Source organism: Bos javanicus, chromosome 16 (genome assembly GCF_032452875.1).
Source record: "Bos javanicus breed banteng chromosome 16, ARS-OSU_banteng_1.0, whole genome shotgun sequence".
Taxonomy (NCBI): Eukaryota; Metazoa; Chordata; class Mammalia; order Artiodactyla; family Bovidae; genus Bos; species Bos javanicus.
Genome location: NC_083883.1, coordinates 62,009,287 through 62,036,225, shown reverse-complemented (window position 1 = coordinate 62,036,225; position 26,939 = coordinate 62,009,287). Strand labels below are relative to the sequence as shown.

General features: G+C 37.9%; 1 protein-coding gene across 3 annotated transcripts in view; it reads right to left on the bottom strand.

The window, feature by feature from the left end:
- CEP350 (centrosomal protein 350) overlaps window positions 1–26,939 on the bottom strand; it is a 160,848-nt gene that overhangs the window by 50,479 nt on the left and 83,430 nt on the right. For all 3 annotated transcript variants that reach the window (XM_061383371.1, XM_061383373.1, XM_061383372.1), the window contains exons 20-26: window positions 23,853–23,989; window positions 22,929–23,051; window positions 19,483–19,652; window positions 10,982–11,178; window positions 10,173–10,357; window positions 9,618–9,705; window positions 146–292 (exon numbers count right to left, since the gene is read on the bottom strand). In XM_061383371.1, coding sequence (XP_061239355.1) covers window positions 146–292; window positions 9,618–9,705; window positions 10,173–10,357; window positions 10,982–11,178; window positions 19,483–19,652; window positions 22,929–23,051; window positions 23,853–23,989 — 1,047 coding nt within the window. The remainder of the gene's footprint in view (window positions 1–145; window positions 293–9,617; window positions 9,706–10,172; window positions 10,358–10,981; window positions 11,179–19,482; window positions 19,653–22,928; window positions 23,052–23,852; window positions 23,990–26,939) is intronic.

Genomic DNA, 26,939 nt, shown 5'->3' with positions numbered 1-26,939 from the left:
TAAAGGCATGTACATACAACTTTATCCTGGTGCATTACTATATCACAGTGTTGGGATGAACACACATCCATCATGTAAGGAGGCAGAGTTAGGTGTTAGGAAGCTACATGAGGCAGAAAACAAACAAGAATTTCATATAGTTTACCAATTTATTCTCTCCTGCAGATTTCAACTTTTCCTGCAGTTTTATGGTGGTCTGTCGGATCCTTTCTATCTCCTCCTGCTGTTTAAGAATCAGTTGTCTTTCCTTCCGAGCTGCCTTATTGGCTTCTTGAAGACGTTTAATTTCTGCCTAAGGTTTAAAGATTTAGGAGAGGGTTTAAAATTTGGAGGAGACAAATTCAAACTAATATTTTAAAAAGAAAATACAATCATCACATATACAAAACTACATACATAAAGAACTTCAAGATAAAATAACATTGAAAAATGTTTTAGTAGTGAAGGAGGAAAAATTTCTATCACTGTAAAATAATTTAACATGATTTAATCCTTAATTTAAGTAATTATAACCACAACAGAGTAATAATTTCATATTCCCTTTTAAAACTTAACATACCTTTCACATTTTTCCATAGTGCCTTTCAATCTTTACAGTTCTTTGTTTAATAACTGCATATCATGTAAAGTAATTAATATAACCATTATTCTATTGTAAACTCCATCCCAAATAATGCTTTAATGCCTATAATTGTTTCATACCATGGGCTAGTTCTTTAGGGGAGATTCCAAAAAGTAGGACAAACAAGTCAAAGAGAATGAATCACTTTATGGCCTTATAGGAGAAGGCAATGGCACCCCACTCCAGTACTCTTGCCTGGAAAAATCCCATGGACGGAGGAGCCTGGTAGGCTGAAGTCCATGGGGTCGCTAAGAGTCGGGCACGACTGAGCAACTTCCCTTTCACTTTTCACTTTCATGCATCGGAGAAGGAAATGGCAACCCACTCCAGTGTTCTGGCCTGGAGAATCCCAGGGACGGGGGAGCCTGGTGGGCTGCTGTCTATGGGGTCGCACAGAGTCAGACACGACTGAAGCGACTTAGCAGCAGTAGCAGCAGCAGAACAGTTTTTAAAATTGCTTTTAGAAAAGAATTTTCTCCACATAAAATGCCAACAGAAAACACTTAAGACAACATTGCATCAAACATTCTCCACACAGGATATTATTTTCTGTTGCTGCTGCTGTTAAGTCGCCTCAGTCGTGTCCAACTCTGTGTAACCCCATAGACGGCAGCCCAACAGGCTCCCCCATCCCTGGGATTCTCCAGGCAAGAACATTGGAGTGGGTTGCCATTTCCTTCTCTGATGCATGAAAGCGAAAAGTGAAAGTGAAGTTGCTCAGTTGTGTCTGACTCTTAGCGACCCTGTGGACTGTAGGCCACCAGGTTCCTCTATCTATGGGATTTTCCAGGCAAGAATACTGACTGGGATGCCGCTGCCTTCTCCATTTCTGTTGCTAACAGTGAGCAAAAGATAACACATTTCACTATTAACAATCATTAAAATTTAACAATTATCCTTTTTTTATCATAAATTTCTTGTTATCTGTTTTCTCATCAATAAAGTAAGCATAATAAAGATATGAATAACTTATTATAATTTCTTTAAATCATGTTTAAGAAATTTTGAAACTACCTGAAAATGCAGGAAAGTGCACAATAAACATCTAATTTCCAAAATTAACACTTGTTACTGCAAGGAGATCCAACCAGTCCATTCTAAAGGAGATCAGTCCTGGGTGTTCTTTGTAAGGAATGATCCTAAAGCTGAAACTCCAGTACTTTGGCCACCTCATGCAAAGAGTTGACTCACTGGAAAAGACTGATGCTGGGAGGGATTGGGGGCAGGAGGAGAACGGGACGACAGAGGATGAGATGGCTGGATGGCATCACCAACTCGATGTACGTGAGTTTGGGTGAACTCCGGGAGCTGGTGATGGACAGGGAGGCCTGGCGTGCTGCAATTCATGGGGTCGCAAAGAGTCCAACAAGACTGAGCGACTGAACTGAACTGAACTGAATATTCTGTCAAATCTTGAAAGATGATGCTGTGAAAGTGCTGCACTCAACATGCCAGCAAATTTGGAAAACTCAGCAGTGGCCACAGGACTGGAAAAGGTCAGTTTTCACTCCAATCCCAAAGAAAGGCAATGCCAAAGAATGCTCAAACTACCTCACAATTGCACTCATCTCACAAGCTAGTAAAGTAATGTTCAAAATTCTCCAAGCCAGGCTTCATTAATACGTGAACTGTGAACTTCCAGATGTTCAAGCTGGTTTTAGAAAAGGCAGAGAGGAACCAGAGATCAAATTGCCAACATCCACTAGATCATCAAAAAAGCAAGAGAATTCCAGAAAAACATCTATTTCTGCTTTATTGACTATGCCAAAGCCTTTGACTGTGTGGATCACAATAAACTGTGGAAAATTCTGAAAGAGATGGGAATACCAGACCACCTGAGCTGCCTCTTGAGAAACCTATATGCAGGTCAGGAAGCAACAGTTAGAACTGGACATGGAACAACAGACTAGTTCCAAATAGGAAAAGGAGTACATCAAGGCTGTATATTGTCACCCTGCTTATTTAACGTCTATGCAGAGTACATTATGAGAAACGCTGGACTGGAAGAAGCACAAGCTGGAATCAAGATTGCCGGGAGAAATATCAATAACCTCAGATATGCAGATAACACCACCTTTATGGCAGAAAGTGAAGAGGAACTCAAAAGCCTCTTGATGAAAGTGAAAGTGGAGAGTGAAAAAGTTGGCTTAAAGCTCAACATTCAGAAAACAAAGATCATGGCATCCGGTCCCATCACTTCATGGGAAATAGATGGGGAAACAGTGGAAACAGTGTCAGACTTTTTTTTTTGGGCTCCCAAATCACTGTAGATGGGGACTGCAGCCATGAAATTAAAAGACGCTTACTCCTTGGAAGGAAAGTTATGACCAGCCTAGATAGCATATTCAAAAGCAGAGACATTACTTTGCCAACACAGGTCCGTCTAGTCAAGGCTATGGTTTTTCCAGTGGTCATGTATGGATGTGAGAGTTGGACTGTGAAGAAAGCTGAGCACCGAAGAATTGATGCTTTTGAACTGTGGTGTTGGAGAAGACTCTTGAGAGTCCCTTGGACTGCAAGGAGATCAGCCCTGGGATTTCTTTGGAGGGAATGATGCCGAAGCTGAAACTCCAGTACTTTGGCCACCTCATGCGAAGAGTTGACTCACTGGAAAAGACTCTGATGCTGGGAGGGATTGGGGGCAGGAGAAGAAGGGGACGATAGAGGATGAGATGGCTGGATGGCATCACCGACTCGATGGTGAGTTTGAGTGAACTCCGGGAGTTGGTGATGGACAGGGAGGCCTGGCGTGCTGTGATTCATGGGGTCGCAAAGAGTCGGACACGACTGAGCGACTGACTTGAACTGAATATTCTGTCATATTTCCTCTTAGTCTTAAATTTTCTAAAGAACTAAAATATTACAGATAACACCAGTCTGCAATCCCCTACCCCACTCCCTAAAGGTAACCACTACCATGGTATATACGCTTCCACGGTATACAGCTTTTTAAAATTCTTCTACAAATAATTGTAGTTACCTGCAAAAATAAATATACTGTTTGGTTTGTATAATGTTTTACAATATTTTATAAATAATATCATACATACATATTTTCAATCTTGCTTTATTTACTAAACATTGCTTTTATATGTCTCCATGTTGATTTGTCCCTAAATTCTGCATAAAATTACATTGGAGGTATATATATTTCATGGATCTGTTACCCCTATGGTTAGATGAGGTTGCTGTCTACTATTACAAATAATACTAAAATCAACAGTCTTTCACTTTTTTGTCTCCTTGGGCACATGTATAAAATTCCTCTCAAACACAGTTCTCAAAGTACAGTCCATGGTCGTTAGGGGTTCCTGAGATCCTTTCTGGAGACTCTCAAACTATCTTCATAATACTAAGACATTATTTGTCTTTTCACTCTCATGTGTATACAGTGGCATTGAGCACAGTTTTAAGAAAATAATTCTATTTTCTAAAACAAACAAAATTAGTGAAAAGAGTAGTATTCAGATGTTTGTAAATCTTTATTGTCTGGCTTGATTTTTTTGTTCTGACTTGAGTTTTGGGGTTTAAAAAAATTTTTTAGACAGAAGTATAGTTGATTTATAATACTGTATTAGTCTCAGTGTACAGCAAATGATTCAGTAACACATATTTTCTTCAGATTATTTTCTATTATAGATTATTGTAAGATATTGAATATAGTTCCCTATGCCATACAGTAATTCCATGTTGCTTATCTATTTTATGCATAATAGTTTATATCTGTTAATCCCATACTCCTAATTTATTCTATCCCACCCTCCACCATGGCTTGATTTAAAAAAAAAAAAAAATACCATGCACTGATTATTTGGAAAATGCTTAGTTCACTCAGTTATGAAGATCTTCCAAATGTTCATATATTTCATTGCACAATACCAAGAAAATCACAATTATTATCACTATGATCTTATAAGAAAAATTCTTTAGTTTTAGGTGGTAGATAGAAGTTTTTACCATTGGCAACAAATACTATCAATTGTCTTCTTTGAAGTACAAGCACACTTTGTTCATTTTTGAGAAAATGACTGTCAAATACTCTATTCTGAATAAACATAGTTTGTCTCTGGATAACTCTTTCAGGTAAGAACAGTATTCCACGAAAAAATGTGGCTAGCTCAGCTTGCAGCTGAAACAACTGTACAAATGCTTTCCCATGAGTTAATCACCTTCCCCTAATATCCAGGAAAAGTGCATTGTAGGCTTCCCATTCCTGTCACACAGAACACAAAAACAAGTACTCAAATGCCAACATAATAAAAATAATTTTACTAGACTTAATCAAGACATTCTTTAGTGAAATTAGCTTTTTTTCGCTGCAAGTGTATGGCAATGGAAGATAAAAGATTACTAGCAGTTTGGTGCCACTGCCTGATTTGTGCTAAATAAGGCCTCAGCAGTTTTACCGACCATTGCTGCTGCACCATTTAGTGCAAATATCAATACATAAAAACGGCAAATTCACATCTTACTGTCCTCATGAAAACAGTTTTGATCTCCTTCTCCCATGAAAAAGGTCGAAGGGATTCCCAGAGCTCTACAAACCACCTACTAGCTTAGGCCCGAGTTTCTAAATCAATTAATGTATAATTTCACCCAATCCAAGACTAGCAGAAAGAAAATATTTTTTAATGGGTTCTAAGGGGGAAATGTTTGCGTCTCTCTTAAGAATAAGCCATAAGGTTGTAGAAGCAACTGTTCACTTTAAAATGATTAATGGTACATTCATTTTTAAATGCTTATTTTATGTTATGTGTGTTGTTGTTGTTTAGTCATAAGTCATGTCTGACTCTTCGTGACCCCACGGACTGTAGCCTGCCAGACCCCTCTGTCCATGGAATTCTCCAGGCAAGAATATTGGGGTGGATAACTATTCCCTTCTCCAGAGGATCTTCCTGACTCAGGGATCAAACCTGGTCTCCTGCATTGCAGGCAGATTCTTTACTATCTGGGCTTCCCTGATAGCTCGGTTGGTAAAGAATCCACCTGTCATGTCCAACTCTCTGCGACCCTATGGATGGTAGCCTGCCAGCTTCTCTGTCCATTGCATTCTCCAGGCAAGAATACTGGAGTGGATTGCCATTTCCTTCTCCAGGTATTGGACAGCAGAGATACAGAATGTTACCATTATTGAATGGGTTTTATATCTTGTACAATTTGTCCTGCATTGTTATATTTTCTTGCAGAAATGTGCTCTATTTCATCTATCACTGAAGAAATAAGTTGTTTCCACTTTCCCCTATACAGTGCAAAAGCTTCGAGGATATATACCAAGACACAGAAATGCTGAGTCACAGATTATATGTGTCTTCAAGTTGACTAGATACAATCAAACTACTCTGAAAGGGGTTACACCAGTTTCAGGAACTCTCTCACCAGCTACAGAGAACTTCAGTGACAAAAACTGGAGACCTAAGACAGTTAATTCTTAAACCTGTCTTAAAACTTCCAATTTAATTCTTCAAACTCAGTCTTCCCCTCAAATTATCTGCAAATTCTAAAGTAGCATAGACAAAAAGGCTAAGGAATTAAGCCAGAAACCGTTCAACAGCACAGCAGAAATCCTATAGTCTCTTGTGCTGGTAAAAAAAAAAAAAAAAAAGTTAACCAGGCTTTTAGCTAAAATCCCTGCAGGGTCACAACCTAGGCTCAATGCAAAGCAGGACACTGAGGCTTATCAACACCGTAACCCAATATCAACCCAGCTGAGCCCTTGAGTGGAATAAAATGAACAGCTGACCACTCCAAATGCATAGCAGAGGAAAAAACAAATCCTAAGGGAAGATAACATCATTTGGAGCCTTTGCAGTTATTTATACACACTGTCCAGCATTGATTTTAAAAAAATTACTGGCATGCAAAGAAAAAGGATAGTATGATAATAAAAAATAGTAGCAGACAATAGTAGTAGACACACAAATGTCCAAATGATGGAGTTGGAGATAAGGGAGTTAAAAAAGTGGGCTCCTCTGGTAGCTCAGTTGGTAAAGAAACCTCCTCCAATGCAGGAGACCCCGGTTTGATTCCTGGGTCGGGAAGATCTGCTGGAGAAGGGACAGGCTAACCACTCCAGTATCCTTGGGCTTCCCTGGTGGCTCAGGTGGTAAAGAATCCACCTGCAATGCGGGAGACCTGGGTTAGATTCCTGGGTTTGGAAGATCCCCTGTAGAAGGGAAAGGCTACCCACTCCAGTATCCTGGCCTGGAGAATTCCATGGACTGCATAGTCCATGGGGCTACAAAGAGTCAGATACAACTGAGCAACCTTCACTTTCACTTTTCTTTCAAGTTAAAAAAACTATGTATAATGTGTTCAAAAAATAATAGAAAAATACAGAAAAACAGATGAAAAGGTAGAAAATTTCAACAAGAATGAAAATCTATAAAAAAGAACAAAACAGGTATTAGAGAACTAAAAAAAATTCAAATTAAGAATTCATTGGATAGATTTAACAGTATATATCACAGTGCAAAACCCTAAAGAGAGAGTTTTCAAAAACTGATGAAATAATACAGACAATAGATTTAAGAAGCTCAGCAAACTCTAATAGTATCAATATTAAAAAAAAACAAAAAAAAACTACCTAGGCGCATCACAGTAAATCTATATTAAATCATTGTAAAATCAAAGACAAATTTTTGTTTTTATTTTTTGGCCACACTGTGTGACTTGCAGGATTTTAGTTCCCCAACAAGGGGCTGAACCCAATCCCTGGCAGTGGAAGTGCCAAGTCCTAACCACTGGACTACCAGGGAATTCCCTAGACAAATTCTTTAAAATCTTAAAAGCAATCTCTGAAAGAATTAACTTGTGTCTCCATGGGAACAAAGGAAAGCAGTAGACAATGGAAAATGAAATCATTAAAAATGTTAAAGGAAAATAATCCTATACCTACTTAAAAATATCCTTCAAAAATGAAGGTAAGGGACTGTCCTTGTGGTCTAGTGGTTAAGACACCATGCTTCTGCTGCAGGGGGCATGGGTTTGATGCCTGGTCAAGGAACTAACATCCTGCATGCCACAAAGCATGGCCAAAAAATATGGGAAAAAAAGAAAAAAAAAAGAAGGTAAAACAAGTATATCTTCAAACTAATGAAAGTAAAATTTGGTATCAGCAAGCATACAATAAAATAACAGATTCACCAAAATTAAAAGTTGTGTGCCTCAAAGTATAGTATCAAGAAAGTGAAAACAAGCCCACGGAATGAGAAATTATTTGTAAATTCAGTTTTTTCCTGCTTTACAAAGAGAAAGCTACTGTAATATTGTAAAAAATTATTTATTTAAGGGAGAATTTTAAGTTACTTTAAAACCTTTTTTTTTTGGATTAAAAAAATAACATCTTTAAAAAAAAAGTTTCTCAACTTCATATGACCAGTGATGCTTCCTCAGGTGAACATTCTTTTTTGGGCCATGCTGTGTGGCTTATAGGATTTTAGTTCCCCAACCAGGGACCGAACCTGGACCACTGCAATAAAAGCACCAAATCCTAACCACTGGACCACCAAGGAATTCCCTCTATGGCAAAAGTTAAACAAAAACAAACTTTTAAGTAACATTCCAATATATGACTCAAATGATTAAGTTCATAGCCTATACAACATAGCAGCTAGTACCTGCTAACAGGTCAATAAAGGGAAACTAAGCAACCCACTCCAGTACTCTTGCCTGGAAAATTCCATGGACGGAGGAGCCTGGAAGGCTGCAGTCCATGGGGTTGCGAAGAGTCAGACACAACTGAGCAACTTCACTTTCACTTTTCACTTTCATGCACTGGAGAAGGAAATGGCAACCCACTCCAGTGTTCTTGCCTGGAGAATCCCAAGGACGGCGGAGCCTGGTGGGCTGCCATCTATGGGGTCGCACAGAGTTGGACACAACAGAAGTGACTTAGCAGCAGCAGAATTTATTAAATACTTACCAGGCAATGTGAAACACATTATATATATGTTATCTCATTTAATCCTCACAACCACCATATGAAATATAATCTCACTTCAATAGATGGGGAGACTAAGTCTCAGAGAGTTACTTTTTTTTTTTTCAGAGAGTTACTTAAACTTGACCATGATTACACATTTGCAACTGGCAAAGCTGGAATTCAAATAATAACAACTAACATTTATTGAGCATTTACCTTTGTGCCAAGGTCTGTTCTAAATTTATTATATATATTACTCATTTATTCCTCTCAACAACAAAGTATGTTATTACTATTATGATCAGTTTATAGAAAATGAAACTGAGGCACAGATAAGTTAAGTAACTTTTCAAGATTATAAAACTAATAATTGGTAGATCTGGGATTTTAATCTAGGCAATCTGAATTTAGGGCTTCCCTTACGGCTTAGTGGTAAAGAATCTGTCTGTCACTATGGGTCAATCCCTGGGTTGGGAAAATCCCCTGGAGACAGAAACGGCAATCCATTCCAATATTTTTACCTAGGAAATCCAGTGGACAGAGGAGTCTGGAGGGCTCCAGTTCAGGGGCTTGCAAAGAGTTGGACACGACTCAGTGACTAAACAACAACAAACAATCTGAATCTAGAGCCTGAATTTTTAACCATGACACTACACTGCCTCTCCAGGATTCAAATCCCAGGTCCTGCTAGGTCCACTAAGCCTAAATATTTGTCAATTTGTAATTCATGTATCTTAAAAGTCTTTTTAGGGAAACAATGACTAAAAAGTTAAGACAATTAGACTCACAAATATTATAATTTTTAAAATACACATATCAAAACACAATTGTACAATATTTTACACAGCAAATGAAAGCAGGTTTGACTTAATACGGTATTCTGTTGGCAGTGAAGCACAATCCTAATTTAGAAGAAATACAGTAGGCCATTAAGCAACTCTTGTAATTATAGTAGTAGGCATAACGAGTGGTTAATATCAACTAAATCTCCTTCAGTGAGATAATAAGAAAAAAGATTAGGCGAAATAATAGATTTCACAATCTAATTTGTCCCCTTTGTTTTTCCTAACATACCTTTTCTTGCTGCAACCTTAAGAGCAAACCACGCTGTTTCTTCCGGAGTGGGGGCATTTTGTCATCTTCACCTTTATCTCGTAGATGTCTGCAATCATTCCCATTGAGACAAAATTAGTTTAAATTCCTATTCTAATATCAAGAATTCTCAACCCCTTAAAATTTTTAAATCATTTAACATTTTCAAATGTAGAAAACAGTTGCTTTATGCAACAATTCCTATCCCAACCAATATTTTATTGGATATGTGATATAAGCAAATCTTAGACTATGTCCTTTAAAGATAGAATAGCTTTGAGAATCTATAACACAATAAAGTAATTAAGCATAAAATAACAATATAAGAGTCAGTTAAGTGATGAAAGAAATACAAAGAGAATGTTATATGAGTAGGAGGTCTTGAAAGCAACATGATTCAACAATGACTGCTATACTTCTAGCCTGAGAAACAAGGTTGATCAAATTAAATGAGGAAACAAAAACATCTTTAAAAACAAAGCATTTCATAAAAGGAGAAACTGAACAGTCAAAATTATGTTCATTGAAAGAACTTACTTTTTCTGATGCTCTAACCAGGCTAGTTCAGCTTTAGTTTTCTCCTTCAAGGCCTTTTCACGGAGACGCAGGAGTGAAGACTGGTGAGCTGCTCTCATTTCCTCTTCTTTCATATATTGTCGAACCATCTCCATAGTAAATTTAGAAAAGCTGTCTTGTCCTCCTGAGAATGGCATGCTCAGCTCCTGAGTTAGAGAGTTTAAGTCATCTTGATCACTGTATATACCTTTTGGAACTTAATTAACTTCATTAAAAGAGGTATGCACTTATAAAAATAAATTATGTATATAGAAAGGCTGCCAACCATGTTAAAGAACATTCTTCAAAAAAAAGGCACATGAGAGAGAAAGTAACACTCAACTGCCAATTTATTTACCCAATAAAATTTTAACAAATAACTAGAGTAAGTCAGGCACTGTCCCAGGGATGTAAAGATGGTAAGAATTTGTCCCTGTTATCCAAAAGGCTTAAAATTTAATAAGAAGGATTATATAAATGCAATTTTTTTTAATGGAATAAAGTGTTGTAAGACTGAAGTGAATGAAAAAGCTCAAGACATAACTCTGGCTCACATCCTCAAAGGTCCTATGTATTATTTCGAGGAATATATTTGTTAAGCTACTTTATAAGGAAAGAAAAGCTAAATTCTATACTCCCCCCCCCAAAAAAAAAACCCCAAAATTGGTACCTTAGGAAAAATATTCTGGTAGCTGACAACTGAGTTCAAATACAAAATGATACTTCACACCTTTGAGAGAGCATATCCATAACTATATATGAAGTATCTCCACGGGTAAACTGAAACACACCTTGGCAGAGGACAGGGTAGTCTTTTCTGGAGAAGTTTCTTCATCAGAGTCATCATGATGGCCTCTTTTCTTTTCCATGTTAAATCTGCGATGACTCTCAGAAGGTAGTAAAGATCGAAATGATTTTTCTTCTATTTCATCTTCTGTCATGGATTCATCAAATTTCAGGGAATATTCTGTTGCAACAGAAGTTGAATCTAAAAGAATATGGAGCAAGTAGGCATTACCATTACAAAGGTTTCAGTAGATATTCAATTAGTAGCCCCTGTTGCATCTTTACAGGACCATCTAACAAATTAAAGAACTGAACACTAGTTATTAATAGGCATGGAATAATAAGCAAAATTCACTCACTTTACAAACAAGAAACAGAAAAAAACCTAAACTATCTAAAAATACTAGTACAAGAAATATGGCAAAAGTGTGATGTACTTCATATATAAAGAGCTCTTATAAATCAATCAGAAAACCAGTCGATGGGGTCACAGAGTTGGACACAACTGAGAAACTAAACAACAAATACCCCTACAGAAAAATGAAAAACTGCCATGATATGATGCTTCACAAAGGAAATATTAATGGCCAAAATTAAGTTTTTTAAAAAAGATTAACATGACTAGAAGTTAAAGAAATGCAAATGAAAAAATTTTTAGAAATTCCTCAATCCCATGCTTAATTAAAAACATAACAGCTCTTTTAGGTTGGTTCCTGTGCGCCTTTGACATTCCCCCTGCCCTTCAATCCCTTCTTTCACTTCATATTTTCCCTGTATAGTCCTAGAGTCAGTCATTTCTCCAAAGAGCTCTGGTTTCTTTTATTGGAGAATATTTAGAAACCACAATCTTGGCATGGTTGTCCTTATAACTCCTAGGACATTGTTGCTTCTCCACTCTCTCTCAGTGGACAGAGCTTCTCTCTTCACTCTCAGTGGAGAGAGTCAAGTAATATTAATAACTGCAGGTATACCAACCCATCTACACACACACACACACACACACACACATACACGTTCCTGTATCCATCCACCCATCCAAACATGATCCATACTGATGTTTCTGACTCTAATCCTGTATCACAGGATTCATTCTAGTCTTCCTTTCTTGTATGTCTATGATTTCTATCTCCAACACTGAGAAATCTATTTCCCACAATTTAACATCCATTTACTTATCTGTTCAACCCCATCAGATATGTAAACAACTGTAAACTGTCCATCTGTAAAAAACAAACTTACCAACTAGAATACAGAGTTTTTATACTATTTCTTTTGTATTTAAGCTTACAATTCCTACTGGAAAATACCATTTTCCAAACTTATCTGGGCCAGCTCCTTTTCCCTCCACCCCTACCCCTTCAGTGCGGTTATGCTATTCATTTGTACTGCATTTAGGCTGATTTGTCACAGACATTGCATCCTGGGACCTCCCCATTCCAACATCCTGGTTGGTGTGTGTGTCTTTAGTTTGCATATGTTACAGCTTACTCTTTGTAATGTACAGTTTTAGGGTTTTGACAAATGCACATCAGACAGTACATGCTGAACACACAATACTTTATTACGTAACAGCTGTTTCACACTAAAAGTTCTTCTGTGCATCTCTTTGTAGTCTAACACTTTGTCTTCCACTTGATACCTGGGAAATATTAATCTGTTTTCCACCCCTATAGTTTGGCCTTTTCCAGAATGTCATATAAATGGAATCATACAGTATATATGATTTGGGGGCTTGCTAACTGCACTCAGTAAAATTCACTTAAAATTGATTCGTGTTGGTCCATGAATCAAATTGTTCCTTGCTGAACAGTATTCTACTGCCTAGATGTAGCAGTTTGTTTATCCATTCCCCCCATGAGACATCTTGATTACTTCCAGTTTTTTAGCAATTGTGAATAACGATGCCATAAACATTAAACATATAGATTTTTGTGTGGACTTAAGCTTTCAGATCACTAGGTAAATACCTAGGCATATGACTACTGGGTCATTATTAAATACTGTGAATATGTCATCCCGAGGCACCATGCCATTTTACATTCTCATCTGTGATCAATTCAAGTTCCTGGTGCCCAGGATCCTTGCCACCAATTTGTTGTTATTTTGGATTTCAGTCATTCTGATAAGCAAGTTACACTATCTCACTGAGATTTTAATTTTCATCTGTATGTTTTCTTCAATGAAGTATCTGTTTAGATCTCTGCATATTTTTTAACTGGGTTGCTGATTTTCCTGTTGAGTTTTAAGAGTCTTTTATGTACTCTGGATATAAGTCTATTATCCAATATGTGTTTTTGTACAAATATTTTTTAATAGTCTGTAATTTTTCATTATCTTAATAATCTCTCTCATAGAGCAGAATTTAAAAAATTTTAATAAAGTACATCTTGTCAATTTCTTCCTTCATGGATTGTACTTTTGGTGTTATATTTAACAAATCATTGCCAAACCAAAGTGACTTAGATTTTTTCTTTTTTTCTTCCTCATATTAGTTTTTCAAAGTTTTAATTTCTTTGGATCTTGGTTGCCCCATCAATTCTAGCCACCTTAATCTTCTATAGGCATGTTCACTGTTGGATAGCTCTAATGTCTCATCCCACAGAATCCCAGAAGTCTGAAAGCTTTCCTTTTTCATCCTGTCTCTTGCCCTTTAATCCAAACTGGTTGTGTCTCTGCTCATATAATCCCATGTGTACTCCTGGCTTCAGCTGAACATGCTGAGGTGGCTGATTAAATCCACGGGCGGTTTCTTATGAAGTAACTGTCTACTTGTGCCCTTAGTGTTCTCTCCAGAACTCGCTTTCTCCTTTTTTTTACAACATGCACAGGCTGAGAATTTCCAAATCTTCAAATTCCGGTTCCTTTTTGCTTAATAATTCCTTCAATTTATTTCTTCTTTCACATTTTACTATAAGCTGTAAGAAGAAACTAGGCCAGGCCTTCAATGTTTTGCTTAGAAATCTCCTCAGCTAAATATCCAGGGTCATCACTTTTAATTTCCACTTTCAACAAAACATGGCCTACTGGAGAAGGGAATGGCAAACCACCTCAGTATTCTTACCTTGAGAACCCCATGAACAGTATGAAAAGACAAATAGGTATGACACTGAAAGATGAACTCCTCAGGTCGGTAGGTGCCCAATATGCTACTGGAGAAGAGTGGAGAAATAACTCCAGAAAGAGTGAAGGAATGGAGCCAAAGCAAACCACCACACAGTTGTGGATGTGACTAGTGATGGAAGTAAAGTCCAATGCTGTGAAGAGCAATATTCCATAGGAACCTGGAATGTCAGGTCCATGAATCAGGACAAATTAAAAGTGGTCAAACAGGAGATGGCAAGAGTGAACATTGGCATTTTAGGAATCACTGAACTAAAATGAACTGGAATGGGTGAAATTTAACTCAGATGACCATTGTATCTACTACTGCGGGCAAGAATCCCTTAGAAGAAATGGAGTAGCTATCATGGTCAACAGGAGAGTCCAAAATCCAGTACTTGGATGCAATCTCAAAAACGACAGAATGATGTCTGCTCATTTCCAAGGCAAACCATCCAATACAACAGTAATCCAAGTCTATGCCCCAACCAGTAATGCTGAAGAAGCTGAAGCTGAATGGTTCTATGAAGACCTACAAGACCTTCTAGAACTAACACCCAAAAAAGATGTCATCTTCATTATAGGGGACTGGAATGCAGAAGTAGGAAGTCAAGAGCTACCTGGAGTAACAGGCAAATTTGGCCTTAGAGTACAAAATGAGGCAGGTCAAAGGCTAACAGAGTTTTGCCAAGAGAACGCACTGGTCATAGCAACCACCCTCTTCCAACAGCACAAGACAAAACTCTACACATGAACATCACCAGATGGTCAATACCAAAAACAGATTGATTATATTCTTTGCAGCCAAAGACGGAGAAGCTCTATACAGTCAGCAAAAACAAGACCGGGAGCTGACTGTGGCTCAGATCATGAGCTCCTTATTGCCAAATTCAAACTTAAATTGAAGAAAGTAGGTAAAACCAATAGACCATTCAGGTATGACCTAAATCAAATCCCTTATGATTATACAGTGGAAGTGACAAATAGATTCAAAGGATTAGATCTGATAGAGTGTCAGAAGAACTATGGACAGAGGTTCGTGACACTGTACAGGAGACAGGGATCAAGACCATCCGAAGAAGAAGAAATGCAAGTACTATACAAGAAAGATCTTCACCACCCAGATAATGATGATGGTGTGATCACTCACCTAGAGCCAGACATCCTGGAATGCGAAGTCAAGTGGGCCTTAGGAAGCATCACTATGAACAAAGCTAGTGGAGGTGATGGAATTCCACTTGAGCAATTTCAAATTCTAAAAGGTGATGCTGTGAAAGTGCTGCACTCAATATGCCAGCAAACTGGGAAAACTAAGCAGTGGCCACAGGACTAGAAAAGGTCAGTTTTCATTCCAATCCCAAAGAAAGGCAATGCCAAAAAATGCTGAAACTACTGCACAATGCACTCATCTCACACGCTAGCAAAGTAATGTTCAAAATTCTCCAAGCCAGGCTTGAACAGTACATGAACTGTGAACTTCCAGATGTTCAAGCTGGATTTAGAGAAGGCAGAGGAACCAGAGATCAAATTGCCAACATCCATTGGACACTGAAAAAGCAAGAGAGTTCCAGAAAATACATCTACTTCTGCTTTATTGATTATGCCAAAGCCTTTGACTGTGCAGATCACAACAAACTGTGGAAAATTCTGAAAGAGATGGGAATACCAGACCACCTGACCTGCCTCCTGAGAAACCTGTATGTAGGTAGAACTGGACATGGGATAACAGACTGGTTCCAAATCAGGGAAGGAGTATGTCAAGGCTGTATATTGTCACCATGCTTATTTACCTTATATGCAGAGTACATCATAAGAAATGCTGTAATGGATGAATTACAAACTGGAATCAAGATCGCTGGGAGAAATATCAATAACCTCAGATATACAAATGACACCACCTTTATGGCAGAAAGTGAAGAACTAAAGAGCCTCTTGATGAAACTGAAAGAGGAGAGTGAAAAAGTAGAAAAAAAAAAAAAAAAGCAAAAAGGCAAATGGTTGTCAGATGAGGCCTTACAAATAGCTGAGAAAAGAAGAGAAGCTAAAGGCAAAGGAGAAAAGGAAAGATACACCCATTTGAATGCAGAGTTCCAAACAATAGCAAGGAGAGATAAGAAAGCCTTGCTCAACTATCAATGCAAAGAAATTGAGGAAAACAACAAAAAGGAAAAGACTAGATAGAGATCTCTTAAAGAAAATTAGAGATTCCAAGCGAACATTTCATGCAAAGATGGGCATAATAAAGGACAGAAACGGTATGGACCTAACAGAAGCAGAAGATACTAAGAAGAGGTGGCAAGAATACACAATAGAACTATACAAAAAAGATCTTCATGACTCAGATAACCACGATGGTGTGATCACTCACCTACAGTCAGACAACCTGGAATGTGAAGTCAAGTGGGCCTTAGGAAGCAAAACTACAAACAAAACTAGCAGAGGTGATGGAGCTATTTCAAAGCCTAAAAGATGATGCTGTGAAAGTGCTGCACTCAATATACTAGCAAATCTGGAAAACTCAGCAGTGGCCACAGGACTGGAAAAGGTCAGTTTTCATTCCAATCCCAAAGTAAGCCAATGTCAAACAATGTTCAAACTACCGCACAATTGCACTCATCTCACACACCAGCAAAGTAATGCTCAAAATTCTCCAAGCCAGGCTTCAGCAGTACGTGAACCATGAAATTCCAGATGTTCAAGCTGGATTTAGGAAAGGCAGAGGAACCAGAGATCAAATTGCCAGCATCCACTGGATCATCAAAAAACCAACAGAGTTCCAGAAAAACATCTGCTTTATTGACTATGCCAAAGCCTTCGACTGTGTGGATCACAACAAACTGTGGAAAATCCTTAAAAGAGATGGGAATACCAGACCACCTGACCTGCCTCCTGAGAAATCTGTATGGAGGTCAGGAAGCAACAGTTAGAACTGGACATGGAACAACAGACTGGTTCCAATTCAGGAATGGAGTATGTCAAGGCTATATATTGTCACGGTGCTTATTTAACTTATATGCAGAGTGCATCATGAGAAATGCCAGGCTGGATGAAGTTACAAGCTGGAATCAAGATTGCCGGGAGAAATATCAATAACCTCAGATATGCAGATGACACCACCCTTATGGCAGAAAGTGAAGAGGAACTAAAAAGCCTCTTGATGAAAGTGAAAGAGGAGAGTGAAAAAGTTGGCTTAAGACCCAACATTTAGAAAACTAAGATCATGGCATCCGGTCCCATTATTTCATGGCAAATAGATGCAGAAACAGTGGAAACAGTGGCAGACTTCATTTTTGGGGGCTCCAAAATCATTGCAGATGGTGATGGTGACTGCAGCCATGAAATTAAAAGATGCTTGCTTCTTGTAAGAAAAGCTGTGACCAACCTAGGCAGCATACTAAAAGCAGAGACGTTACTTTACCACCAAAGGCCTGTCTAGTCAATGCTATGGTTCTTTCACTAGTCATGTATGGATTGAGAGTGGACAAAAAGAAAGCTGGGTGTCGAAGAATTGCTGCTTTTAAACTATGGTGTTGGGAAGACTCTTGAGAGTCCCTTGGACTGCAAGGAGATCAAACCTGTCAATCCTAAAGGAAATCATCCCTGAATATTCATTGGAAGGACAGATGCTGAAGCTGAAACTCCAATACTTTGGCCACCTGATGCAAAGAACTGATTAACTGGAAAAGACCCTGATGCTGGGAAAGATTGAGGGCGGGAGGAGAAACAGAGGATCAGATGGTTGGATGGCATCACTGACTCGATGGACATGAGTTTGAGTAGGCTCCGGGAGTTGGTGACAGACAGGGAGGCCTGGAGTGCTGCAGTCCATGGGGTCGCAAAGAGTCGGACACGATTGAGTGACTGAACTGAACTGAACTTCCACAAACACTAGAACAAGTTTAATTAAGTTCTTTGCCACTGTATAACAAAGACTGTCTTTCTTCCAATTTCTAGTAACATGTTCCTTGTTGTTGTTTAATCACTAAGTGGTGTCCAACTCTTTTGCGACCCCATGGACTGTAGCCTGCCAGGATCCTCTGTCCATGGGATTTCACAGGCAAGAATACTGGTATGGGTTGCCATTTCCTTCTCCAAGCGATCTTCCTGACCCAGGAATCGAACCCACGCCTCTGACGTTGGCAGGTGGGTTCTTTACCACTGAGTCATCAGGGAAGCCCAAGATGTTCCTTATTTCCACCTTTATCAGACTCCATCAGAATCACCTTTAATATATATATATATTCCTACCAATAATCTCTGCAGGGCAATGTGAGCTTTTTTTTGCATGAACCTCAAAACTGTTCTATCCTTTACTCATTATCCAGTTTCAAAGCCACTTTCACACTTAAAGTATAGCAGCACCTCACTTCTAGGTACCAACATCTGTATTAATCAGCTAGGGCTGCCATAACTATAGACTACTATACCCTATATTAGGGCTTCCCAGTGGTAAAGAACCCACCTGCCAATGCAGGAGACATGCAAGAGACACTGGTTTTGATCCCTGGGTTCGGAAGATCCCCTGGAGGAGGAAACGGCAACCCATTCCAGTATTCTTGCCTGGAGAATCCCATGGACAGAGGAGCCCCTCAGGGTATGGTCCACAGGGTCGCAAAGAGTCGCACACCACTGAAGCGACTTAGCACGCACCCCTATTTTATACTCACTATAAAATTTACAAAAAAAATATTTAAAGGATGAATAAATTTAAATATTTTCTTCTTACTTTCCAAAGACTGTCTAGCTCATCCTGCTTTGAACAGAGTTTTAGACTATTGATCAAAAACACTGCTTAATAAAGTTATTTAAGAGCATATCTAAAAATGAGGCTGTTAATTTGTTGAGTTAATGTCTTAAAGGTGCCATTTGTTGCCAAATTTTATTTTCTTTGCTGTATTATTTACTATTCTTGATTTGACAGGTGTACACGTTTAGTTTATGATCCAGGAGGAGTTAGGTAATGAGTTTATTCTAATTAATATATCTGATGGCATCATCATTTATAAGAAATTGTATCCTTACTATATTGTTTAAAATTTAAAGGTCTAATAATGTATTTTCCTTCTTATGGTCATGTTACATACCTACAATAGGAGAAAAGTAGTTTTTTTCAGTACTGAATATATATTTTCCATTCACATGCACATTCTCCTAGATTTAGTTTTGCCTCCCTTTAGGATCATGACACACAATCATGTAAAATATTAGCAATGTTACTAATAAATGCACCATCAAGGCATGGTGCATTTGAAACAGTTTTACCTGAACACATTTAATATCAAACACGAAACCTGTCTATAATATCACCATGTTCTAACTATACTAATTAGCTCAGTCACAAATATCTGGAAGGGCTCAGAAGCCTCCGCACATAAGTAATTACACATATATGTGCAAACAAAGTTACCTTTTTCATCAGGAAGAGATGGTACACTATCACTTCGAAAAGAATCATCAGCAGCGGTCTGAACCTGTTCATCAATAGAACTCTCCATCTTTTCACCATGATGTTTCTTCTCATTTTCCTTAGAAGATGGAACTGAAAGACTTTCTTGACGGCTGCTACCACTACTACTCCTGTTTAGGCATATTATGGAAACAAATGAGAAAAAAAATTAAGGCAACAAAATACGGATATAATTTCAAAGTAACTTATTTGGCCAAGGAAATGTGCCTTATGATCAAGATTTGAAACAATGAAAGATATAAAACATAAAAATGCCACTTAGACCTAAGTCTGAGAAGAAACTATTTTAGAAAAGATGAGTAGCAGAAGAGGTTTCACTTTTAAATAGTAATGATGGGGAACCACTATTCTCAGGCTCTCATTCCCTTTTTGCCTTTCATTTTAAAATCAATCAATCTACTAGTAAAAGGGGCTTCTACTTGCTGTTTCCACTTCCTTACTTTTCATCAACCTCATAATTTATTGAAGCCTGCCTCATTTCCCACCTGCTCTAATTGGAACTGTTCTTGTAAACTCTACCTAAATTCTAACTATCACATCCAATAGATAATTTATTTTTCTACATCAGGTGATATGAATCTCTTATCTCCTTCCTTTAAAAACTTGCTAAGCAAATGTAGTAAAATGTTAACACAGTAGAGTAATCTGGAGGAAAGATATTTGGGAAACTTGTATTATTCTTACAATGCTTTTGTAAGCTTGAAATTATAACAAAATTAAATGATAAAAGGGCTCTCCTTTCTTATATTCCCTGACTCTACTCCCCCCTGCTTCTCTCCCTACCTCCCTAGCAAGTTTTCCTGTATTTCTTTCACTTCCTTTTAATTTTTCTATCTTTTCTTAAAATGATTGTGCTTCTTAGGGTTTTGGTTTCTTTCTCCTTTATGCTCTATACTCTCCTTAGACAATCTTATGCATATCTATAATTTCTACTGCTATCATCTGGAGTAAGCCTCAAGTCTGTATCATTAGCTCTGCTCTTCTCCTTACTTTAAGCCTCGGGTTTCCAAATGCTTAGTGAACTTGTTTTAAAGTTTAGTATTTTCCTCCCTCCCTCTTTGCTTTCTTTATCTATTCACTAAATATAAATACATAGCCAACCATGAGCCAAGTTTTAAGGTCCCCTGAATAAGCTATTTCCCTCCTGTGACACGCCCTACCTTTCCTCTGTGCTTAATGAATTCAAGACTCAGTTGAAGTAGCATTTCTGCAAACTGTTTGTAGACCCCTTCTCTACTCTCAAAGAGGGTTTGGTCATTTCTTTTTCTGTGTTTATACTGTGTGTGCAGATTTCTATGATGGTACTTATCAGAATATTATATAATTATTTGTCTGACTTAATAAACGTTTTTGAAAGGATAAATTGTATAATAAAGCTATAAGGTAAAAGAATGCAAGAGACCACAAGCGCTTTGCAATCAGTAGGGTATGCGGTTAATCTCAATTCTTCTACTTAGCAGTTATGTGCCAATCATTCACTCGATAAACATGTAGTAGACTGCCTACCTATGTACTTGGCATATTGCTAAGCTCTAGGGATATAGGAATCACACAGTCTTCATCAGCCTATCAAGAAGTGTTAGTAAGGATGTGGAAAATCTTTATATTCCTCGTGAAAATGTAAAACAGAGCAGCTATTTTGGAAAACAGTTTGGCATATCATCAAGATGTTAAACAGAGTTACAATTCCTTTCCTAAGTATATACCCAAGAGAAATGAAATATATCCACACAAGAATTTGTACATGAATGAAGCAGTACACAGTGGCACCATTCACAAGAGCAAAAAAAAAAAATGAAAAAAATCCTAAAGTCCATCAACTGATGGATATATGTGGGACATCCATGCAATAGATTATCTGGCTATAGAAAGGAAAAGTACTGATACATGATAGATGAATTCTGAAAACATTATGCTAAGTCAAAGAAGCCAGTTCCAAAGAGCCACCTATTGAATGGTGCTATTCATATGAAATATCCAAAATAGACAAAAATCCATAGAAAACAAAGAGTAGATTAGTTGTTGCCAGAAGCTGGGAAAGAAGGGACATACGAACTGACTGCTAATGGGTATAGGGTTTCATTGTGGGGGTGATGAAAATGAAGTCCTCAAAGAGCTCCAAGTTTAGTCTACAAGTAATAAGTAAAGGAGTAAGAATATAGAAGCTGCTAATGGCTGTAATAGTTACACTTGGATTGCTGTGGGTAAACACAGAAGGGATGTCTAAAGCAGATGAGGGGCTAATACTGATTCTTAAAGGGGAAGTAAAACTATAGTAAATAAAATGGAGTAGGGAGGGTCTAGAAAGAAGGGACAGCATGTAATGGCACAGGAGACAAAGAGAGCAAGGCTCTTAGAGAAATGAAGTAGTTAGAACTAGTAAAATATGGTAAGAGGGGAAATGTCAAGTGACAGAGCTGGAGATGGACTAAAGGCTTAATCACAAAGGGACTTCCGTGCTGTACTAAGCGGCTCTGAGGAAACACTGATGTTTCAAAGAGGTAAATAACCAATCGGCTGCAAATTTTCAAACAATCACTCTGGTTGCCATGTGGTTAATGAATAGAGGAAGGGAAAGGTTAAAGGACAGGAAAACCTATTAGGAGACCACTGCAGGAACTCAGGTGATGGCCTAAATTGTCAGTGAAGGTTAAATGAAAGTCACATAGTTCCAGACACTTTTTCCACACAACAGTTCCACACAACAGTTACTAAGTATGAAAGTACTTAATAACTGTTGGTACTTAACCCCCATTAATTTTCATATTTTTCAGTCTCATGATTTAATATTTTAAATTGAGGTTTTAGTATACTTTGATAACATAGGTATCCTATCTCTAGGAATGATGGAAAGTAGCCTCTAAAACTTTTTAATCGAAGGACAGATCCATCACTGAAAATTACAGATGTTACCAAGTATCAAGTATCAATGACAAAGTATTCAATCTTCTTTCATAATGATAAAAATTAGTACATACAGTAATGTCAAAAAATATGGATATCAGCAAAGCAGTGTACTCTCAAGCCAGATACATCATGGTTCAATTTTTTGATGTCCTACTAGCTATGTGATTATAGATAAGTTTCTTAACATCTCCATGATCCTTAGTTCCCTTACCTAAAAAAGGACAATAACATCTGTCTTGGAAGGTTGTTGTGAAGATTAAATGCAGTAAAAACAATTCTTACAGTACTTGTACAGTAGATTGTCAAGGAATGGTAGCTATATTATTACATGAAACAACTATTTCATAAACGGGCTAAAAATCAGGGAAGCCAGAACAGAAGGGAAAACACTATTTCATTTAAAGAAATAAGACAAAAGAATTTTAAAAAAGCAATGTCTAAGCCATTTGTCAAACTTTACTAAATCAAACTGTCTTCACCTTCTATCACGATTCTTGTATCTTGAAGACTCAGAATAACTATCATACGAAGGGGAAAATTTCTGATGCTTAGAGTCAAGGGTTCCTTCTTTACTCTGAGAAAGTGAACCAGATTGACTTTTCCTACAAAGAAAAGAAAAACTGATTAAAACATTTAAAGTCTCAAATAAGAGAAAGATTTTAAATACTGTTTAATATTGAGATAAAATCTTGAATAGAAATTATGAAATATGGGTTACGAACTATTTGAGAAAGGTATTTGTTCATAGAAAAGTATATAACACATTAAAGAATATCTATTTACTATGCAAAATAAACACAAATCACCTCAATTATCAATGAACGTGAATAGACAAAAAAATCTATGAACTAGAGACAAAGCTGATATAAAAAATATATACACACAGACATGATGACATCACCCAGCACTGCCTAAAAAACTCTCTAGCGACTTTTCATTGCTCCTAGAATAAACTCCAAAATCCAGAGGATCTGCCAAGTTCTACCATGATCTGACTCCTGCATCATCTCCTACCTTTCTCCTTTCGCCCTCTGCCTCCAGTTTCTTGGTGTTCTTTCACTTTCTTTTCCACCTTTGCATGCACTGACCTGCCTATTCCTTATCTCCTTTATATCACTGATTCCTTTTCATCCACTAGATCTCACCATTAGCTTTACTTCCTCAGGAAAATCTTCTCTGACTTCCATGTTATTCAAACTCCTTTGCTGTATATCTCAAAAACAAATGTTCCTTTCTTTCGTAATACTTATCTTAATTTGTGCTTACTCACCTAAAAGAGCATTTGATTAATGTCTCTCTTCCCCACTAGATTATATGTCCATAACTATATTTTCAGTACCCACAACAGTGCTTGGAACATAACAGATATTCATTACATATTTGCTGAACGACTGGATATTAACCTATCTGTTTCAGCTCTTGTCCTTAGTTGTTTCACAAAGTCTGGCGCGTGCTGCCGCTGGTGATCATATAGTGCTGCTAGGGGAGCTCCTGAAGCAGTGATGGCATCTGAGATATGAGTTCGAGTCAACTCCGCCATCTAAATATGAACAGACAGAAGGCAAAGAAGAAGCAAAAAGGTAATGTCACAGAAGAAATGAGAGAGAGTAGAGTGTCTTGGAAAGATCACTGTATTGAAAGCAAGCAAATTCTACCATAATAGGGTAACATATTGTGGGCAAGTCATTTAGATTCTTGAAGTTTCACATCTTTATAAAATAAACAGAGGTAGACCACAGGATTTCTAAGGTTTCACCTAACTATAACAATCTATGAATTACTAAGCAGAAAGTCTTCAAGTCTAAAATAGGCCACAGTAAACCAAAAAAAAACAAATAGAAGCAGAAGATATTAAGAAAAGGTGGCAAGAATACACAGAACTATACAAAAAAGATCTTAATGACCCAGATAACCACAATGGTGTGATCTCTCACCTAGAGCCAGATATCCTGAAGTCAAGTGGCCTTTAGGAAGCATCACTATGAACAAAGCTAGTGGAGGTGATGGAATTCCTGCTGTGCAATTTCAAATCCTAAAAGATGATGCTGTGAAAGTGCTGCACTCAATATACCAGCAAATCTGGAAAACTCAGCAGAGGCCACAGGACTAGAAAAGGTCAGTTTCCATTTCAATCCCAAAGTAAGCCAATACCAAAGAATGTTCAAACTACCCCACAACGGCACTCATCTCACACACTAGCAAAGTAATGCTCACAACTCTCCAAGCTAGGCTTCAAAACTACATGAACCGAAAACTTCCAGATGTTCAAGCTGGATTTAGAAAAGGCAGAGGAACCAGAGATCAAATTGCCAACATCCACTGGATCATCAAAAACCAAGAGCTCCAGAAAAACATCTAATTCTGCTTTATTGACTACACCAAAGCCTGGATCACAATAAACTGTGGAAAATCCTTAAAGAGATGGTAATACCAGACCACCTGACCTGCCCCCTGAGAAATCGATATGCAGGTCAAGAAGCAACAGTTAGAACTGGATGTGGAACAACAGACTGGTTCTAAATTGGGAAAGGAGTACATCAAGGCTGTATACTGTCACCCTGCTTATTTAACTTATGTAGAATACATCATGTGAAATGCTGGGATGAATGAAGCACAAGCTGAAATCAATTTGCCAGGGGAAATATTAATAACCTCAGATATGCAGATGACACCACTATTACGGTGGAAAGTGAAGAGGAACTAAAGAGCCTCTTGATGAAAGTGAAAGAGGACAGTGAAAAAGTTGGCTTAAGACCCAACATTCAAGAAACTAAGATCATGGCATCTGGTCCCATCACTTCATGGCAAATAGATAGGGAAACAATGGAAACTGTGAGAGACTTTATTTTGGGGGGCTCTGAAATCACTTCTGTTGGTGACTGCAGTCATGAAATTAAAAGATGCTTGCTCCTGGATGGAAAGCTATGACAAATCTAGACAGCATATCAAAAAGCAGATACATTATTTTGCCGACAAAGGTCTGTCTAGTCTAAGCTATGGTTTTTTCAGCAGTCATGTACGGATGTGAGAGCTGAACCACCAAGAAGGCTGAATGCTGAAGTATTGATACTTCTGAATGATGGTTTGGACAAGCCCCTTGACAGTCCCTTGGACCGCAAGGAGATCAAATCAGTCAATCTAAAGGAAATCAGTCCTGAATATTCACTGGAAGGACTGATGCTGAAGCTCCAATACTTTGGCCACCTGATGGGAAGAACCAACTCATTAGAGAAGACCCTGATGGTAAATAGATGGGAAAACAGTGGTTGACTTTATTTTTCTGGGCTCCAAAATCACTGCAGATGGTGACTGCAGCCATGAAATTAAAAGACGCTTACTCCTTGGAATGAAAGTTATGACCAACCTAGACAGCATATTAAAAAGCAGAGACATTACTTTGTCAACAAAGGTCTGTCTAGTCAAGGCTATGGTTTTTCGAGTGGTCATGTATGGATGTGAGAGTTGGACTGTAAAGAAAGTTGAGCACTGAAGAATTGATGCTTTGAACTGCGGTGTTGGAGAAGACTCTTTAGAGTCCCTTGGACTAAAAGGAGATCCAACCAGTCCATCCTAAAGAAAATCAATCCTGAATATTCATTGGAAGGACTGATGTTGAAGCTGAAACTCCAGTACTTTGGCCACCTGATGCAAAGAGCTGACTCATTTAAAAGACCCTGATGCTGGGAAAGATTGACAGCCTTAGGAGAAGGGGACAACAGAGGATGAGATGGTTGGATGGCATCACCGACCCAATGGACATGGGTTTGGGTGGACTCCAGGAGTTAGTGATGAACAGGGAGGCCTGGCGTGCTGTGATTCATGGGGTCGCAAAGAGTCGGACACGATTGAGCGACTGAACTGAACTGAACTAATGCTGGGAAAGATTGAAGCGGGGAGGAGAAGGGGATGACAGAGGATGACATGGTTGGATGCCATCACCAACTCAATGGACATGAGTCTAAGCAAGCTCTGGAATTGGTAATGGACGTGGAAGCCTGGTGTACTATAGTCCATGGGGTCTCAAAGAGTTGGACATGACTGAGTGACTGAACTAACTAAAACCAAAAATTAAATCTTTCTTCAATAAGCAAACTCAATTAGAATTTTCTAACTTCACCAATAATGTGAAGTACCTTTTCCCTACTCTTAGCCATTAGTGCCATATATTATTTATTTGGTGTTAATTCCATCATTGCTTTGACAAACTAAGTGTTTTTAAAACCTTTGTTAATTGTAACCTAAAATTTCTTGAGAGAAGAGACTCTATACTTTTTTGCACAACCCCAAGTACTCAGCATATAGCAGGTTCATGGCTTTTTAATAACAGAATCATTTCACAAACAGTCCTAAATAGTAACTGCTAAAATAAACTGAAACTTTATAGTATAGATCATGATATCCTATACAGAGACAGCAGTAAAACTATTTCTGGCTTTATACTTAGTACAATTAAGGAAAAAAAAAAGACACTAATATCACTCTGGATAACA